Below are 19,780 nucleotides of genomic sequence, written 5' to 3'. Positions count from 1 at the left end.
CTAAAAACTAGGGGCAAGGCAAATCATAGAAACAGGAGAGTCAACATCTAAATGCAAGTGAATCGGAATCAGTGCTTTGCGTACTAAGATTTAACACTCAAAATAAAATCTAAATTTTAGTACTCTGTGTCTTCTCTGTAATGCAGAAGAAACACCGGATAATTTGTTTATTGACTGCAAGTTAGCTTTATATAAGTTGTGCAGTTCAGATCATAATTAACTCTCCAAGTGGAAAATTTGGAACCAAGATCCATCAGTGCTTGGAATCATTCTAGGATGCGCCGTGTGCTCAAGCAATTGGAAACATTTGCGTGCACACAGTCTATCTAGTTTACATTATCTCTAAAACAGAAACATACAAGGTTTGAATCCTTGCACAATTACCAAACAAATTACCATCGAGTATCAATTATTACTGAAGATCATCCATTCAGTCAAAGAGAAGAACACACGTCCATAAATCACAACATAAACAAAGTTCAAATAAGAACCAAATCAGAACCAAAAGAGCCAAGAAAGTACACAAACACATTTGAGAGCCAATTTCTCATTGCGAATCCACACCACAAAAATTATTTCTTGAGTCAGTTTTGGCTTGGTGACATATCCTATATCAAACCAACGCAGGAAAACAAACCAATGAAAACAATTTTATAGGAAGAATAACTAAAAAGGATATAAGCATGTATGTTCGGGGTTCGACTTACAGAAGAAGAGTCATGTTAAACTGCTCTCACCCACATTGAGATTTCACTGCTGGGCATAAAAGAAAAAGGGAAAAGAGATTAGAAAGAAAGTGAGGAGAAGAAGTAGATAAAACAAATATGTAATGTGAATAGAGAGAGTCATACCCTTAAAATAAGAACTCACAACAAGGTTCAAGGACCATCTTCATATCATGATTGTCCCATTCCAGCAATTCCCACCTTTCTTTCTCTATTTTGATTTGTAATGAAGAAGGCGGAGAAGATAGTTGTCCATTGATACGGTGCAGAGAAAGAGGTAATCTCTTAAGCTTCGGACACTCTTCTATCTCAATAGAATCAAGAGAATCACAAAGTATTACATTACTGCTACTGCATATGGTATTCAGCTCCGGTGAAATCACTAATGTCAATCTCCTCAATCGGGGGAATATTTCTACAATTTCTTTTGCTTCTTCTTCGTCAACTTCATCAGATGCTTTAGGCCTAGCTATTATTTCCTCTAATTGCAGACACCGAAAGACAGTAATCTGTTCCAGGTTGGCCAGGTTTAGGAGCACCCCAAGCACAAAGAGCTGCCTTATATTCGGACACTAACATATTGTAAATTCTTTGAGACGGGAAAAGGTGCCAGGTGGGACCATTGGTGCTGGTGTGACTTTCTCTTCCCTAAATAGTACCAGTAACTTATCCAATTTTACGAGTTGTACAATCTCAAGGCATTGAAGAGGAAAGGTGAAAGAATAAGAAAAAACGTCTTCTATTTCTTCACACTCCCTGATACAAACGGACTTCATGCATTTGTAAAAAAATCTTAAATTCTGACCTCCGAAAATTGCTAGGGCCTGAACGTCCTTTGGGAGCAGTTTTACAGTTTCACCCAACTCGCTAGCTGGCTTTGTTTTTCTCGCGCAATACACGTAATGGCTAGGTCCTCCCTCTAAGGATTCAAGATATGTATTGAAGTCATTCAAGCCACAAAATTTGCCTTTAAAAAAATCTAATTTCTTCAACCTTACTATCTCCTCTCCATTTACTGTTAAAGAATTTGACCCACAATTAAGTTTGAGAACCTGGAGTTGAGAGAGTTTGGGTAAAATCCCAGGTGGCATCTCTTGATTGTATGCACGAAGACTGAGGTATCTCAAATTGATCAACTTTTCCAAACCATGAGGTATTTCTTTCGTTGCAGATTCCAATAGATCCAAGCTCCTTAATGCTGTAAGCTTTGCTAATGAAGGCACACGCTTTAAATCAAAACAACGGTAAATTCTTAATGAAGTAAGATTCTCCAAGTCAGAGATCGAATTCGGCAAAGATTTAATCCTACCACCAAATACGTGAAGAACTTTGAGTCCATGCAAATGCACAAAAAATGAATTTGGGATGGTTGCATACCCTTGTAGAAGCAAGGTCGAAAGCTTAGGACACTTTGGTGATATATAAGGAAACTCTGATTCACGGTTGCTTAACAAAGAAACCCTTTCAACATCCTTTCCCCATTCTTCTTCATCAGGAACATCTTCTGATACCATGAACTTGGGACCTGCAATCTGAAGGGCCATGTCTCTTATTAGATCGTGCATCTTCACAAAATACTGTTTTTCAATAAACTCATCATGGGACCCACCTTCTAATAAGCAGGCATTTTCAAGTTTATTCAACATAGTATGGCCCTTATCCAGCATTGCTTGCCTTTTACTCATGCTTTTTATTACTCCCTCATCAATCAAATGCACTATCAAATTGTCTCTATAAATCTCGTAGTCTTCAGGGTATAGTGCACAAAACAAGAGACGACGTTGGAGTTTCTTATCGTTTAAGCGTTTATAACTAAGTTGAAGCTTCTGAAATACTACATCTACATGTTCGAGACCCTTCACTGGTGTCTTCAACTCATTCAATGTGTTCCTCCACTCTGAAATATCGACTACATTTTTCAAACTTCCTGCTACAGTGATGATTGCAAGAGGCAAATGGGCACATTCTTTGACAACTCCTTCCACAACATCTTTTGGAATATTCGAAACATCACAGCCCACTGTTTTTAAAAACAAATCCCATGACTCTTTTATTGAAAGAAGCTCCATTTTAATATTTACACAATTCATTCCATTACAAACATTAACATCTCGAGTCGTCAATACCAATTTGCAACCATTTGCTGAAGTTGGCTCTGGGATCCCTACAATTTCCAAAGGAAATGCTTTCCACATATCATCTAGGATTAGCACATACCTCTTCCTTTTTTTCAATTCTGCATACAACGTCCCTGCCCTCGTTGTTTCATCCTTGAACTTTGAGAGTTCATTCTCTAGATTCAAATGGCATGCAATGTCATTTTGTAGTTTGATAACATTGAATGCCTTTGATACGGTAACCCAAATTACACAATTGAACTCGTCTCTCTCTTTTAATAGGCAATTATTGATTTCTTTCATCACAGTTGTTTTACCAATTCCTCCCATACCATAAACACCAATTATTCTAAAATCTTCATCTAACAAGTGTTCCCAAATCTTTTCCAATGTTCTTTTGGCTGTACTCTCTCCCACTAATGCTCTTGTTGGCAATTCATCTCCATTCCTTACAGGTGGACCAATTACCAAACAATCACCGAAACCACAACTTTGATCAATTAATTCTGTCACCTCTAGTATCTTCTCGCAAGCAACTCTTCCAAAGTGCATACGTGAGAGATACTTCCCTCTGATAGCCTCTTGCTCAATCTTTGGTATCTCCTCATTAATCGTTTCTACCTTTTGGAGCCAAGATTTAACTTCTCTTTTTGGTTTCTTTCCTGGAACAAGTTCTGTCCTCATTTCTAATTCTATGTCTGACTTTTTGCATTCTAAATCATCTCGTTTTCTCTTTAGATTTTTCAAATGTTCATCAGCACCTCTGTAATGATTATAATATTCAATAATCGGAGCCAATATTATTTTCCCAAGCTCAAGAAATGAGCCTAATATCTCCATTGGCAAGTACCTGTATGATATCAATATGTACCAATATGGACATCAAACATTTTCTCCATGTACAAAATGAAATAAGATATAAGCACAGAAAGCATTGCAGATCCCAATTTTGATTTGTTAAAAATAAGTACCTTTAAGTGTTGACAGGGCACATCAATAGTCTTACTGAGTAGTTTTTTTTTTTTTTTGATAAGTAAGTATTGATACATGGATTTTTTTAAATATTTTATTTTATTTATTTTTGAAAACATAACATCTACTGATCTATAATGCAAAAGAAAAAGGGAGAGATGAAGAATGTAAATCAAAGATAATTCTAAACGGATCCAAGGATTGTTGGACAATAGAGTCATTACTACCTCCACAGTCCACACCCACCAGGCCCACCACCCTAACCAACACCACTTCACTAGCTCCTCTCCTGGCCCTTTAGCCCATTGCATACCCAATTACTTTTGTAGTTTGTAGCCACAAAGAGAGTTGTTGAAAAATCTTAAATTTCTGTGGCCCAGAAAGTGGATATAAACTTAGAAGGAGCCGAAGTGTACGTAAAGGTAAAGCTAATGACTAGTGATTGGAACCACTTTATATATTTATCTGTTACTGATTAGCTTTAAAAATAAAAAATAAAAATCCCATCCCAATTTACATGCACGATAATATAGAATATCCATACAAGTACAATGAGTTTTAGAACACAAACTATTGGGAAAACAAATGACACTAGAAAGAAGTGAAAGTATACCTGGATAGAAACGGTAATGTACTGGGCTTGAGCACCCGATACTCCTTCAAATATACTGATTACAGTGGAGATATAACGCTTAAAATAACGCCAAGAAGACAACAAAGATCAGCAGTTCTCCTATCTAAATGCAATCTTTTTTTCTTTTACTGCAAAGAGAGAGGTGAGCAGAAGAGTTAGAGCATCTCCAATAGGCTCACTAAAGCCAATTTTGGAGAGCAAACACACCAAAAATTCACTCCAGCAACTTCTCAATCTCTATATTTTGGAATAGAGTTACTACAGTACCTCTCTTAAAATAGAGAATACTGTAGCGTTTACTGTAACATCTTCAAAAAATTTTATCTATTAAAATAATCATCTAGTTGAATAAAAAATAAAATTTTTTCTCTTTCTTCCTTGCTCTCTCTTTCACTTCTCATCAGAAAAAACTCTCTTCTCATCAGAAAACAAAGATAGACGAAGGCCAACTCTCTCTCTCTCTGCCGGCTGTGTGTGTGAGTGCAGTGAGATGAAGAAGAAAGAAAATAAAAAACAAAAATGCAAACATAGAGGAGAAGTCAAAAGATCATGATCGGCTGTGTGCGTGAAGTGAGCCGAAGAGGAAAGAAAATAAAAACAAAAAGGTAAGCACAAAGAGGAGGAGAAGACGAAGAATAGGATTCATGTGTGGAGAAGAAACAAAAAAGTAGGTACGTAGGACAAGAGTGGATATGTGTGTGTGAAGGAGAAAAACAAGAAAAAATGAAAAAGAAAAAAGAAGATAAAATGATTCTAGAAAGTGAAACCGTATGTATAGAAAAAAGCAAAAAAAAATTATTTAAAAAAAAACAAGGAATATTATATCACAATATTTTTATAAAAATTTTTTAATAATAAATTATTATTAACATTTATTAGTAAAAAAATAGTTTAAATGAATAAAAAAATATTTTAAAAAAATTAAAGAAATAATGAAGAAATAATATTTAAATTAAATAAAGAAATTATGGCGAAAATAACTAAATATCATTATTTAATAATGTTTTACCACTATTAATATTTTACTACTATTTGAGAAATGAAATTCGAATTTAAGAAAATCAAGTATTATAAAAATACCATATATTGAACTTTCAAATGTTTTAACTATTAATAACCTGAAATATCATATTTGCCCCTACACAAAAGACAAATATATATATATATATATATACACACAAATTAAGTGAATTCACGTTACCTTTCTAGCTTTCTCAGTAGTAGTTCTACACCTAGGTAATGTTTGGATAGAGCATTGCGTTTGTTGCGTTCCGATTCTGCGTTTTATCCTTCTTCTTTTTTTTCCACGCGTTTTCCCCCTCACAAGCGGCTACTGTTCATGTACTGTACATGAACAGTAGCCACAACATTTGACCAGTTTTCTGTGAACAGTGCATCCGTGCACTGTTCACGGATCCACAAATTTCATTTTTTATCAATTTTTTCATTAAAAATGGGTCCCACGGTATTATTCATACATTTAAAAATTATTTTGCTACAGTGTTTTCAGTTTTCAGTTTTCAGTTTCAGCAAAATAAGTTCTATCCAAACAGACCCTTAGTAATAGTACAATTCTATATATAAAATCAATGGGTCCCACTTAGTAATCTTGACAGGCTAGACAAAGCCGCCTGTAGAATTTTTTTATGGTTTATACCAAGACGCCTGTAGAAGTCGACTATTTAATGAATTCACATTATTCAATAAAACCGTGTGTCCCACTTGGTAATGATTAAACCAAAAAAAAAAAACCAACTTTGCTACACCTACACGGAATTGAAAACAGTACTAGCATAGAACTCTAAAAAAAAAAAAACTATATATAATGCAATCAAAGCACGCCTCCCATCAAAAAGAAAAAAGAATTTCTTTTCAAACCAGTCTCTTTCTTTGGATCTCAGAGTTTTTGTGCAATTTTTAAAAGCATTCAAGTTGGGTTTTTAAGTCACACATTCAAATATTCATAAGTATGCATACTCTTAATACATTTGCATACTTTTTCAACCGTTCAAGTTTCTTTCTTCGATAACCAACTTGAGACATACATCCATGACATGCGATCCATTGAAGAGTTTTCAGCACTTAAAGAAATTGAACAGCTTGCTGAAAAGATGGTAGAAATGAAAAAGAATGTTTCATATCCATTGGTTTAATCATTAGTGATTTTGGCATTGATCTTACTAGTTGCAACAGCTACTGTTGAAAGAGCTTTTTCAGCAATGAACATAATTAAAAATCGATTGCACAATTGAATAAGAGATCAGTGGATGAATGATTGCTTAGTCACATATATTAATAGAAGAGTCACAGTCCAATTCCTGGGGCTTCTCCTTTCTTGACCAGACGAAGGAGATATTCATTCCATTCAGGCGGGTAAGGGCTTGGCTTCACCCCGTGTTCTCTCCTGCTCTCGGTTCTTGAACATGTTGGGAGATTAGAAGGCAGTTGAAAGAGCTACTCGAAAGCTTGATGAACAAGCGAAAAAATCCCTATCTATATTTTCTTAGCAAAGGGCTTTTCCCTTACTAGTCAAGTGGTAAGGTAGGGCGCTATTCGATGAAGAAAACAGACTTTAGGAAAGTGGTTCAGGTAGCTCAGCTGGTTAGAGCAAAGGACTGAAAATCCTTGTGTCAATGGTTCGAATCCACTTCTAAGTAGGCGAAGGGTCCAAAGGACAGGTAGCCGAGAGTGAGCTTTTAGGATTAGGAAGTGAGAGGAAGAGTGAAGGTCACCCCTATCTTGTTGGAGGCAAAATTTCTTAAAAAAAGCTATGGATTACTCGAATTGATTCTCGCGTCCCTATGCCCAAAAGGATGGGCGAGTTCAGTGCAAGTGTTCATCGATCGAGTGGATCTATATGCTCTGGGGGCTGAGACAAGGTGTAGTGCAGTCTGGTCAGCGCATCTGTTTTGGGTACAGAGGGCCATAGGTTCGAATCCTGTCACCTTGATTCTGGTCTTTTTTTTTTTTTTTTTTTTTTTTTTGGTGTCTTATCATGGGTTTGGATTTGAACCTTGTTTTCATTAAAATGGAATCCCTAATCCTTGCAAAGGGGCTCTCCTTTTTTTACAAAGGATTGAGTTTATAGGAGGAATCCTTTTGGTGGGTATTGGGGGTTTGTTTGATATTAAGATGACTTCGGCTAACATGATGGTGGCGTCAAGAGCTTCTGGTGCATCAAGCCCGAGAGTCTACCAAGCGTCAATACCACCTGTTCCACAGCCCCAACCTCCTGCAGTTGAACTCGATGGTGGTGGTGCCGCTAATAAGAACATGGAGGTAGGGTTGTTCCACCTGCAGAAAGCTCGGCAAGCCACAACTCTAACCAACCCATTTTGGATGTGCCACCTCCTCTAGAGGGGGACTAGGCATCTCACGAATTTCTACATGTCACATCATCTTATCACAAATTTAAGAATGAGCACAACCACACTCAATTAATTTTAATACCCATATATAAATCCAACAAAATTGGGAGTTGATTGAGATGTTATGAGATGTGATAAGATTTATTCAATTTTAAGTAAAATGTTGATGTGGCAATCTCTTATTGGATGGTGTAAAACATGAGTTTTACATCCCATCTTTAACAAATTCGACTCAATTCATTTATCTGAACCTCAAAAATATAAAAAAGCCTTAATTCAAATTTATTAGCCTTTACAACTAGGTAGAAACTTATATATATATATATATATATATATGTGTGTGTGTGTGTGTGTGTGTGTGTGTGATTGCTCTTAATTGTATATGTACACATGCACATAGTTACAAACTAGTTTCAAGTTAAATATGTCACTTGCATAACACAAATTATTGTGCTTTTTAAATTTTAAAAAAAAAAAAATTATGGTCATTGCCTATAAAATGACTTTTTACAACTTGTCCCGTTTACAACTTTTGATTTTACCCTAATGAAACCTCATCGTAACACTGCTACCAAAGCCATTACTCAAAATAATATGCTGTGGCGACATTGTTAGGGAAGATGGACAGAATAAATAGAAGCAATCTGGAGAGAAGCTTTTAGGTCACCAAAGTGTCTCATTAAATCTGGATCAACCAATGACCATTTCATGGAGCTGTCATACATGTTAATAGGTAAACACAATAACAACATAGCACATGAAGAACTGCAGAAACAAATCTAATCCCACAGTTCTAGGACCTCTGGCTTTCCTTTAGAACTTGGGAGCTTGTACAGAATGCTCTGAAAGCAACTAGACCTGAAATGAGAATGCCAAGCAAAGAAAACATTAAATATTATCTCCAGACAAGTTTTATGTGAGCAAAATATATCTGACTTTGAAATCAGAAACAATTATATCTAAAATCATCCCTAGGAAACATTAGGTGTTCTTGCAATTTCATTACAAAGGCATCGATGCTTTATTGACAGAAATCCTAAAACCATAAAATCAACCCCATCCATAATTTTTACCTGAAATTGCAAAGCCTTGAGGATATTATGTTATTGAAAGAGTCTGCCAACAAAATGGCCTAGAAAGGCTAGTTAATGACATTCAGCAGAAAAGATCCACTCCTTGGTAAGAACAGACAGGAAACGTTGTTCTTGCAAACCTGAGGTCGAATTGAAGGAAACCCTAACCAATATCTTAAGCGAAAGTTGCAAGCACTATTTGGAGATAACAGTGACCAATCTAAGTGCAATGAAACTGCCTGTGGTGCACATGGCTGGGAGATGAAATGTTTTGTAGTAATGGTAAGTGCATGGGGAAAGGGTAAGGGGTTTGAATTTATTCAAGGTAGTCACTTGTCAGGGACTGCCTTGAATAAAGTCACCCTCCAAGAGAAGAAGAATTAGGAATAAGAAGAGAGTCTAGGAAGAGAATAGGGAAATTTGCATCAACTTTCATAATGAGCCTTGAGTACACGTTTGCCCAGTATTTATACTAGGATTATACAAAGCTAACACCAAGAAAAGCTAAAGTTCGGTTTTTTAACTAACAACTCATACAACTACTTGTAACAATCTATTTAACATTTCTTGGTTAGACTTAGTCTTGCACTACGTTCTTGATCCTAGTCTCATGTCTTGTCTTCCACACATGCATAGTGATGCTATCGCAGTGGCGGCTTCAGAATTTTTTTCTAAGGTGGTCAACAAGAAGATGTATTTTGGGCAAAATATGAATTTTGCGCTTTACAAAGATTTCTTATTACAAATTTGCCCATAGTATGCACAAGTAAAAGAATAAAAGATAAACTATAAGTTCATTTAGCACATTATTTCTCAATACAATGAACATATTAATTATTTTCATTAAGTGAACTTTAGTTATTACTATTTAAAATACTTTTATCTATTAGTTTAGGACAATGATATGTTAATATTGTACTATTAATGTAAGATTTAAATTGTAGACTAAACAAATGTGTGCAATATTAATGACATATCTGTCCTTCGTTTCTTGTGTTTCTTTTGGCGTTTCCTTTGAGCTGTCTTAATCCAATCTTAGCTGTGTTACACGTCTCGAGGATCCCGAGCCTTTGGCAGCCTTTGGAGATCCCGACTCAGCTCTTTACACTGGACTTTCTTCAATCTTCTGATCTTGACAGACTAGGCTTTTTTTCTCTTTCTTCCCTCTTTTCTCATAGGCTTTAAGGCTTGTCCCTTTATGGCTTTTGGGCTTCAAGTCTTTTGAGCTTACCACCTTTTTTTGTGATAGGCTTAATCTTTTTAAATTCACTTTCTATGGCCCCTGTGTTATTTCTTTGGGCCTGGGTGTTGTGATTTTTTAGACCTCAATATACTCTTAGGCTTCAACTTAGGTTTCATTCTCATCTAGACCAAATCTAAGATTCTAAATCAACATAAACTGAATTCTAGCACAAAAGAAAATTAATAACATTTGCTATCAATATTTATTATTATTATAATAGTGGTTGGGTAAACTAAAATAGAGAATTTCATGAATAAAAATTTAAATTAATTTTTTGTCATTTGTTTCAAATAAACTTATATTTATTTTATAAGTAGCTAATATATATTTTAAAATACACAAACATTATTTATGTTATATATAAAACAAGTAATTTTTTATTGTAATTTTTAATCGAAAATGTAAAACCCACCCTCTAAGTTTCACCACTTTTCATTCTAGTTCTTTAAGTTTGCATACGGTCATTTCAATCCTCTAAATTTCAACACTCTTCAATTCAATCCTCCATTAAACAGCCATCCATTTATGCCATTAACACCCCAAAACAATGTTGTTTTGGTCTGATTTTAAAATTTTATTTTTATTTGATAATATATTTCTTAATTTTGAAAAACGTTAATATAAAAAATTGAAATTAAAAAAAAAAATCCAAACGCCACATGATGTCATCCCTTCGCCGAGGGGAGAGAAGGTGATGGCCAAGAAAGCATGGGAAGGAGAGAGGACGATTGTGAAACAGAGTAGCTTTGGCAAATCAGGGTTTAGATGTTAACGATGAGGTGGTGGAGATGACGGTAGTGGATGTTGTAGATGTCGGAGAACTAGAAGTTGACCATGTGGGGAGTATGGGTGACGAGGGTTTTGATTTGGTTGGAGTCAAAGTGTGACTTCAAAGAGGTCATGGATGTCTTGGTTCACTTCGTGGTAAAAAATGTTCATAGTCATGGTGGTGAAAACGAAAAGGGAATTATAGGTTTTGGGTTCCGAGAATGTATGAGAGTAAAAGTGCAGAGAGTGTTGAGAGAGTATAGAAGAAAAAGGTGCAGGGGGAGATGATTGGAATGGTAGTGGTGTTCATGTTATTGGGATTTGTATAGTTTTTGTTGGGATCTTTTTTGTTGACTTATTGGGTATGGAAGCCATTGATGAGAGCCAAGGAGGGACGTTTGGGTTTTTTTTAAAAAAATTTTGATTTTTTAATGTTTTTTTTAAATAAGAAACAAATAATTAAATTAAATTTTAAAATCAATCTAAAATGGTGTCGTTTTGGGAGTGTTAATAGCATAAATGGATAGTTGTTTAGCCGATGACCTAATTGAGGAATTTTGAAACTTAGAGGATTAAAATAATCAAGTGCAAATTTAAGAGTACTAAAATGAAAAATGATAAAATTTAGAGGTTGAGTTTGACATTTTGGCCTAACATTTATTTCATGCATGTGTTGTGTATCCAAAAGTTAAGTTTTTTTTGGATATATACCGTTGTTAATTTCTTTAAAACTTTCTTCCCTCTTTACGTTTGTGTCAAAATACTTAATATTCTAAAAATAAATATATTAAAAAAAACATTTATTTCATGCGCATGATTCCATCCAAAACTATTTCCACTTGTAGAGCACCCGAAGAAACCGCGTATATAAAAACTGAAATCGAAATTCTAGAGTACAACATCGGATGGTAATAGTTTGAGTCAAGGCCGGCCCAAGATTGTTTGAGGCCTAAGGCGAGAATTTTATAGGGGCCTTTTTATATCTAAATATCACTTAAATAATATTTATTTATTTTTATTTAATTTCAAATCCATTATTAATTCTTACTTATTAATATGACTAATTCACCCAAAGTGAGCTAATGATAATTACTATATAGGTTTTACAAATTAGCATATCACCAATAGAAGAAAAGTTATTCAAATATTTATTTTATTATATTATTTAAGTAACACCGATTATATTTTTGTCACATCAGTTTGTAAATTTTTTTTCCTAAAATTTGTATTAGTTTTAGCATTTTTCATGCACTTAATGGTGACTGTATTGTTTACTTATTAATTCTTTTTTTTTTTTTGGTGGAGAAAATGCTAAACTTATTATAAATTTTACTACAAAAAGCTTACAAATTGATGTGATAATGAGGTGGCACTTTAACAAAATAATAAATGAGTATTGAATTACTTCATTGGTGACATATCAATTTGTAGGACCTATATAATAAAACTTGTAATATACTAGCATAACTCTAATATTTTAAGGCTTCTTAAGATTGGGATAAAATATACACCTAATTCACTTTTTCTTTAATTAAAAAAAATTAAAAAAAATAAACTTACGGCCCAATATTTGGGGCCTTTTTATGTCAGAGGGCCTTAGGCCATGGCCTAGGCCTAGTAATTTCATTTAAAATTTCTTTAACCATCCACTCGGTGGGACCTCAAAGACCACCTTCTTAGTAGTCTCAATCACCTTGCACATAAAATTTCCATCACCTTCCTTAGTTGCACAACAAATTTCCATCACCCCTAGTAAGACAACATTTGCATCATCTTGCATTTTGGTATGGCACATGAAATTTCCATCACCCCTGTAAGACATAAAATATACATAACCTTGCATCTTGGTAGCACTTATTAATATTTTCATTACAATTTCCCCCCATGTGATAATAAAACAACATAATAGAGTGCCGATTTCACCATCTCATATAGTTAGTGCTAGCCTGCTAGGTTGCACTCTTCTTATTCTACTTGGTTCTAGTTTGGGTTGTTCATTAATTCTGGATATTATTTTACTATCTGTTGTGATTTTCATTCAATGAAAGAATTTCGTTTCAGCCAAAAAGAAAAGTGCTAAATTAAATAGAACTATAAGGAAAAAAGAAGCAATTGTAATGTAAATTAAGTGTCTATTAAAATAGGAGATTATAAAGATAAGCAACTAAAGTTTTAACGTGGAATTAAAGTGAATCATCCCGTTAAAATAAAGTTTTACCTATTTTTGCAAATACTTTTAGTTGTTACAAGACGCATATTTGTATGGTCTTCGTCCTTGTTTGTTTGGGATAGTTGTCAAATTCGACCCAAATCATTTTCTGTTTTAAATTTAAGATTATTTTTAATTGTTTCTCTAACTAATGTTTGGTTATCACTTATCACTAAGCATATGTTGCAGTTTCTTAAAAAAGAAAGAAAAAGGACGCATATGTTGCAAGTGTTATAGGCAATTTAGTCATTTGGCATGTATCATCCTCGCAACTTGCAAGGCTTCTCCTCTCATTTCTATGTATCACACCTAAAACACCAAAATCATGGTCTAGTTCTCTTTGAGAAGACAAAGCCAAAAGTTTTAAGATTGGAGGTTCTATATCCTATTTTAGAAAATGACAAAATTTGGATGTAAACATAATTGTAGTCATTGGCTACAATTCTCACTAAAAAAAATTAACATGATTACATATTTGGAAAATTTAATCATTGAATTGCATGTTTTTTTTGTATTCTTAATACACATGTCAAATTTTGTGTTAATTAGATGTTATTTATTATTTGATCCATAAGCTTATTTTTTATGCATAATTTTATATTACAAAAACTAAAATTTTAGATATTTGATTGATAGCATAACTGTTGATCTTTGATCTTCTAGAAACTTTGCAAGCATAAAGGATATAAAAAGAAAATGTAATAATGAATTTGTAGAAATTCACATCTAATTAAGAAATTTTTAGTGAGAGTTGTAACCATTGACTACAACTAAACTTTGTCCTTTAGAAAATTCAAATTTCTAATAAGTAAAAACCGTGTTGGGTAAATTTATTGGGTCTAATTATATGTTATTGTATTTTGTTGATAGATTTCCTATAAGCATGGCGCAAGACAAATATAGGTGGAGGTGGAGGTGGAGGTGAATTTAGGGTCATAAAATTGTACAGTTGATGAATTAAATCTTCTAACTATTAATAATGCATTATAGACATTTTTCTGTTCCTATAGTCAAACGAACTTTACGTATTTTTTTTAGAGAAAATTATAAAAGTTAGAATTTTAATGTAGTATTCATTGAGTTGTATACTTATACATATATATAAATTTATTGTGAATTCTTAGAATCTATTGAACATAAGTCTCTTAAAAACAAATTAAGAATAATTTTGAGAGGTAAACCAATTATAATTATTTGCGTTTTCTTTTGTTGTTGAGGGAGATAAACTAGAAGTAAGCTAAATGATTCATAATTATTACTGTAAATTACCTAGTTAATTAAATGACAAAATCCCACATAGGATAAAAATAATAAAGATGAATGGTTAATATATGGTTGTGAGTGTTTGTAACATTAACGTATTTATTTGGTAGTTTTCGAACATTAAAGGTTAGAGCCTGTTTGGGTAAGGATTTTTCATCACTCAATTTCCGTCACTCAATTTTCATCACTCATCACTCATTTTTTCACATTCATTTGGCAACATCACTTTTATTTTCATCACTCAATTTTTTCACACTATTCATGGGTCCCACACCTGTCAGCCAGTACAGTTTTTTTTTTTTTTTTTTTTTTTTTTAGTACCCAACTCACCGAAGCTAAATATATATTATTATATATATATATATATAAAACCAAACCGAACAGCCAACCCAGGAAAAGAAAAAGAAAAAAAAAAAAAAAAAAAGAACAACGCCAACCCAGAAAAAAAAAAAAAAAAAAAAAAAAAAAAAAAAAAAAAAAACAGCCAACCCAGGAAAAGAAAAAGAAAAAAAAAAAAAAAAAAAAAAGAACAACGCCAACCCAGAAAAAAAAAAAAAAAAAAAAAAAAAAAAAAACAGCAGCCAATGCCAACCCAAAAAAAAAAAAAGTCAAAAGGTGATCAAAAATTGCGGCTATGGGTCCCTCATGTGTATTTATTTACGGAAATGCCATTGAGTTATGAGTTATGGAAACTGAAAACAGCCTTTTGTTGTTTTCAGTTTCCATAACTCATAACTCAAAAATCAGAGAATTGAGTGATGGAAACAGAGTTATGGAAACAGAGTTATCGTTTGGCCAAACAACCTTTTTACTATGGGTTCCACCATTTTTGAGTAATGAGTTATGGAAACAGAGAATTGAGTTATCAAAAAACTCAATCCAAACAGCCTCTTAATCACTTAATCGACCAATAATGCGAGCGTCCCTTATCAGCAAAATAAAATGACTACTTTGCTTGGAACGAGTAGGTTCATTCGATCAGACTACTTTTATATATGACGATAAGACTACTATGTCTTGAAGACTACTTTATAAGACACTTATATATGTCTTGTTTTATATAAGACACTTATATATGTCTTGTCCTTGTCCATGAGAGAGAGAAAATGAAAATGGAGACTACTTTGAAAATGACATACGTTGAAAATTTGCGTTGATAATCAAAATAAAATGGCTACGATACCAGAAGTACTCTAAGAACCAAAATGCAGCCTTCTCTACTTGGTGAGAATGAATATATCTTTTTAACAATTTTTACTTTTGTTGGTTTCAGCATTTCATACAATTAATTTTCTCTTGGTTACTACAGCGAACGAGCTAAATCCAGAGGTTATACTAGCTGCTCAAATAGTTCTTGGACTGTTCGTTCTCATAATCACACTCCTTCTCGCTTTTCCCAGGTTTTTAATTTTAACTAACAACACTGTTATGTTGATACCTACTATGTGTGTTTTAATTTTACATAACTTGGAGCTTCCAACATAAATAAGTTGAAAGTTGAAACAAAGTGTGCTTTGCTTCATGCTCTGTTTTTATTGGTTTGTTTGAATTGCGTAGCTCGAATTGTCCGTCCGTGGTATGAGGTTTGCATTTTCTTTTTTCATTTTGCAGAATCTATATTGTGTGGATCTATTGTGGTTTGTAATGTTCTATGAATAAAGTGATTTTAGTCCAATACTTGTTGAGGGCTTAGGAAAATTTTAACCGTTTGTTTTTGCGATTGTGTTCGTGCAAGTCTATGCCCTGTTTGTCTTTTTTCTCCAAACTTGCTGAGGTTTATGAATAATAGTGTGGATGCAGGCCTTTCTCTTTCTGCTGGCCAGTTTGGGAAGTTTGAATTTTCCTGTGGTTGTGAAAATTTGAACTGGTTTTCTGATTGTTTTCGCGCAAGTCATGCTCTGTTTTTCTTTTTCCTCTTATACTAGTTAAAGTTTATGAATAATGGTGTGGATCTGGTTTTATCAAAAATAAAAAATAAAAAAATAGTGTGGATCTGGGCCTTTTTCTTTCTGCTGGCCGGTTTGGGAAAATGTTTTGGGCCTCCATAACCAAATCTTCCATTTTGGGCTCATAAACAAAAAGATTTGGATTTGAATATATTTTTATAGAAGCCCAAATCAACCTGGATAAGCCACTCTTTTTCATCCTCTCTTTTGGGAAATGGTTCTCAGTTGTTTTCCTGATTGCTAGTCAGAGATTATGATTGATGCATATCTAATTGCTCTTTTGTATGATTTGGAATTGAGTTTCCATATTTTGGTTTTCCTGACAAACCAAATAAGGGTTGTCTTTTTTAAATAAGTTTTTCTTGTCCATTTAAGCTATCTTTTCCTTGTCTTATTTTCTATGTGGTACAATAGAGTACTTTTCAAAAACTAGATTTGGGTATAGCATAAGCTTCAAGTCCAAATACTCCAAACCATTTGGTTGACCCCAACACATGTGGATAATTGGTCCAAAAAATTAACGTCTTTGGTGGATGAGAGTTGAAGATGTCTAGATTTAATGGGTTGACCAACATTTTAACCCAACTAGTAAATTTAATTTTGGACCATTTAACTCAATTAAAAGTACAAATAATTTTTTTCCCCCAAAAAATAATCCAAACACTATTCCAATCAATTAATTGCCAATATGATCATAAAAATAAAAACCATAGTAAAGGAAAATATTTTTTTTTTCAAACAAAAGTATATATTTTGTTGTTGTGATTAATAACACATTAATTTGTAAATATTATATAATAAAATTCATTGTAACCTTAGCATCACTCGCACAATAAATCTAAGGACAACATTTTTCATGATTTATTTCACAACTCTTAATATGGCTTATTGTATAACAAAAGTAGTATTGGAGTATAACAAAAGTGGTATTAGTAATAAAGTTTATTGAAAATAATATTATTCTAATCATAACCGGTTACGTCAACAATTACCAGTTGAAAAATATTATATCCTCAACATTACTCTTTTTATTACATGAACATTAGCAACATGCGTCAAGATGCTTAAATTAGAATAGCTTAAATGGAGTGCTACTTACTCTAAATAGTAGTATTACTCTTTCTTCTTATAAATATGAGAGTTAATTAACAATTGTGTTACTCTTCCAACTTCCAACATCCATTTTTATTGGATACCTTACTATTGTGTACCATTGGAACGATTAGCATTATTATTATAATTTCTCTAGCAAGGCAGAAATTGTTCTCATAGATATAAAGCCTCAAATAAAAATATTTATTAGTGTATGACACTGTTACGGGTTATAAGAGGATAAAGTTATGAGGTTCTTTCAGAAATTTAGCTTGTTCTGTATTGTATAAACTTCTTGCCATTCTCTGTTTGATTGAATACATTCTTATTAATTAAAAAGTCCCGGAGGGGTGGGGGGACATCCCATGACATTGGAGATATAAAAAAAAAATAAATAAATAAATAAAAAAGGGAAAGAAGAGAAAGAAAGAAAAGGGTAAAGGGAACAAGTTTATTTGGATCGCGAGTCTTGTGCCCATTGTTGTTGGGCTTGAAGTGATTTTGCCGCAAATTCACTCTCATTTTCTCTCAACTCAACCGCCTCTCTCACCTCACCCTCACTCTCATCCGCCCCTTATGGTCTCACCCAGTCACCCTCACCCTCACTCTCATTCACTCACCGACCCACCCTCATCCTCACTCTCATCATGTGGTGATTGTTGCTTGTCATGGAGGAGCACGGATCTCGTGGTGGTTGTTGTTTGTCACGGAGGAGCACGAGATTGTTAGATCGGAGAGAGATATGATGATCAAAGGAGCTCTTGGTTGTGTTGAGGTTAGGCGAAGCCCAGAGGTGGGATTGATGGTTAAAACCTCCACCGTTGGAACTTTGGTGGTTTGAGTTCTTCCTTTTTTTTTGGGTTCATTTGATAGTCTAAATACTCTGTACTGTGTACTAAATCATAATTTGCTTGTCATTGATCTTGTAGTTTAGTGGTAGTGTCTAATCTCTTCCATGACAAATATTGGATTCGAGTACCCCTCATTTTTATTTTATAAAAACATAAAAACATAAAAAAATTATTTGCTTAAAAATCATAGCTAGTGTGTAATTATGTGTACATATACCTATATAAGTGTTAGAATAGATGCATCACACTTCTTCTTAACCACTAACCACACTTGTGTAGATCAATGGGGAAAAATGCACATGATATATTGACTTTTTTCCCTATCTAGGAAAATGCATACCAGTGTAAAAAATGAAATATTAGGGGTGGAAAAAAAGATTCTCATTCACATCAATATTATGAAAGTTTCATTATTCAATTTAATATATATTGATCAACTAAATCATCCGATCGCTGGGTATTTGGTAATTACATTTTGACCATTTGAGACCTCTTACTCATAAAGACATAAAACATAGTAAAACGAATTTTACATGTTTTTCTTTAAAAAAAATAAAAAATATTCTTTTAATGCAGAATTTATTTAGTTACATAACGAATTTCACATAATATATGTTTATTTATTTTTTAACCTTTGTTTTTTGGAATCTGTTTGTAAATAACTCTTTTTAGAACACATCAAGAATAATTTTGAAAAAACAGATTAGATCCTCTCAATGGCACATGAATTATGATGGGTGAGAGAGTTTCAACTTCTTCCTCTCCACAACCCATTATTGACGCTCTGTAAATTTTTTCTAAAATCTGTTTTTGTTTCAGATTTGAGTTGGTCCTAGAACTCATCTTTGAAGCAGTTGGGACCCTTGTTGGCATTGTTGTTCTACTCCTACAGATAATACACGATCTTCACCAAATAATCTCAATAACACATGAAGGGTGAGAAAGTATTTCAACTTCTTTCTCCCCATAACCCATTATTGAAGCTCTGTCAATTTTACTGTTATTCTAACAATTCCATTTTGTTTCAGATTTCAGCAAGTTGTGCTGGTCCTAAAACTCATTGGTAAAGTAGTTGGGTCCCGTGTCAGCCTTGTTGTTCTACTCCTACGGTTGATACGTATATGCAGAAGGATTTGGTCCATTTTGACTGAAAGACAACCTGTTGTTGTTGCGAATGACCACCGGAACGATGTCCCACTTGCTGATATTAACTATGGCCAGAATGATATCCCACCTACTGATGCTGAAGCTGATGCTACCAATGGGCAAAACGATGTAATTGTGAATGAGGAAGTGAACATCTGAACTCACCGATTTCAAGAAACCTGTCTATGTTCATGTACTACCACTTTCACCACCTCCACCGTTCATAATATGCTGTCTTTGTTCTTCCTGGTAGCTTTATTATGTGTAACAAAATAAACCAAATGTTTTTGGGTTTTAATGCTTTCTTTTCAGACTTTAATACTTGAGCTTTCTTTTCAGACTTTACTGTAATCAAAGTGTCCTGTTATGCTTT

At 33.6% G+C, this 19,780-nt stretch overlaps 1 protein-coding gene and 1 long non-coding RNA gene across 9 annotated transcripts in view; one reads left to right on the top strand and one right to left on the bottom strand.

The window, feature by feature from the left end:
* LOC115989015 (probable disease resistance protein At4g27220) overlaps positions 1 to 4,656 on the bottom strand; it is a 27,641-nt gene extending 22,985 nt beyond the window's left edge. For 3 of the 6 annotated variants that reach the window (XM_031112659.1, XM_031112660.1, XM_031112658.1), the window contains exons 1-2: positions 4,428 to 4,656; positions 2,251 to 3,692 (exon numbers count right to left, since the gene is read on the bottom strand). In XM_031112659.1, the coding sequence (XP_030968519.1) occupies positions 2,251 to 3,682 (1,432 nt within the window). In that variant the 5' untranslated portion in view covers positions 3,683 to 3,692; positions 4,428 to 4,656. Of the gene's footprint in view, positions 1 to 381; positions 609 to 707; positions 754 to 851; positions 3,693 to 4,427 lie in introns of those variants that run through there. The other 3 variants (XR_004091742.1, XR_004091743.1, XR_004091744.1) reach the window with 2 other exon arrangements.
* LOC115989023 overlaps positions 1 to 19,780 on the top strand; it is a 23,998-nt gene extending 4,218 nt beyond the window's left edge. Inside the window, exons 1-3 of one of the 3 annotated variants that reach the window (XR_004091748.1) lie at positions 18,198 to 18,245; positions 19,081 to 19,197; positions 19,290 to 19,780. This is a non-coding gene — a long non-coding RNA (uncharacterized LOC115989023). Of the gene's footprint in view, positions 1 to 18,197; positions 18,246 to 19,080; positions 19,198 to 19,289 lie in introns of those variants that run through there. The other 2 variants (XR_004091750.1, XR_004091749.1) reach the window with 2 other exon arrangements.

This window comes from Quercus lobata, chromosome 5, assembly GCF_001633185.2.
Source record: "Quercus lobata isolate SW786 chromosome 5, ValleyOak3.0 Primary Assembly, whole genome shotgun sequence".
Classification (NCBI taxonomy): domain Eukaryota; kingdom Viridiplantae; phylum Streptophyta; class Magnoliopsida; order Fagales; family Fagaceae; genus Quercus; species Quercus lobata.
The sequence above is the reverse complement of the archived record's forward strand: the minus strand, read 5'-3'. Positions and strand labels throughout refer to the sequence as shown.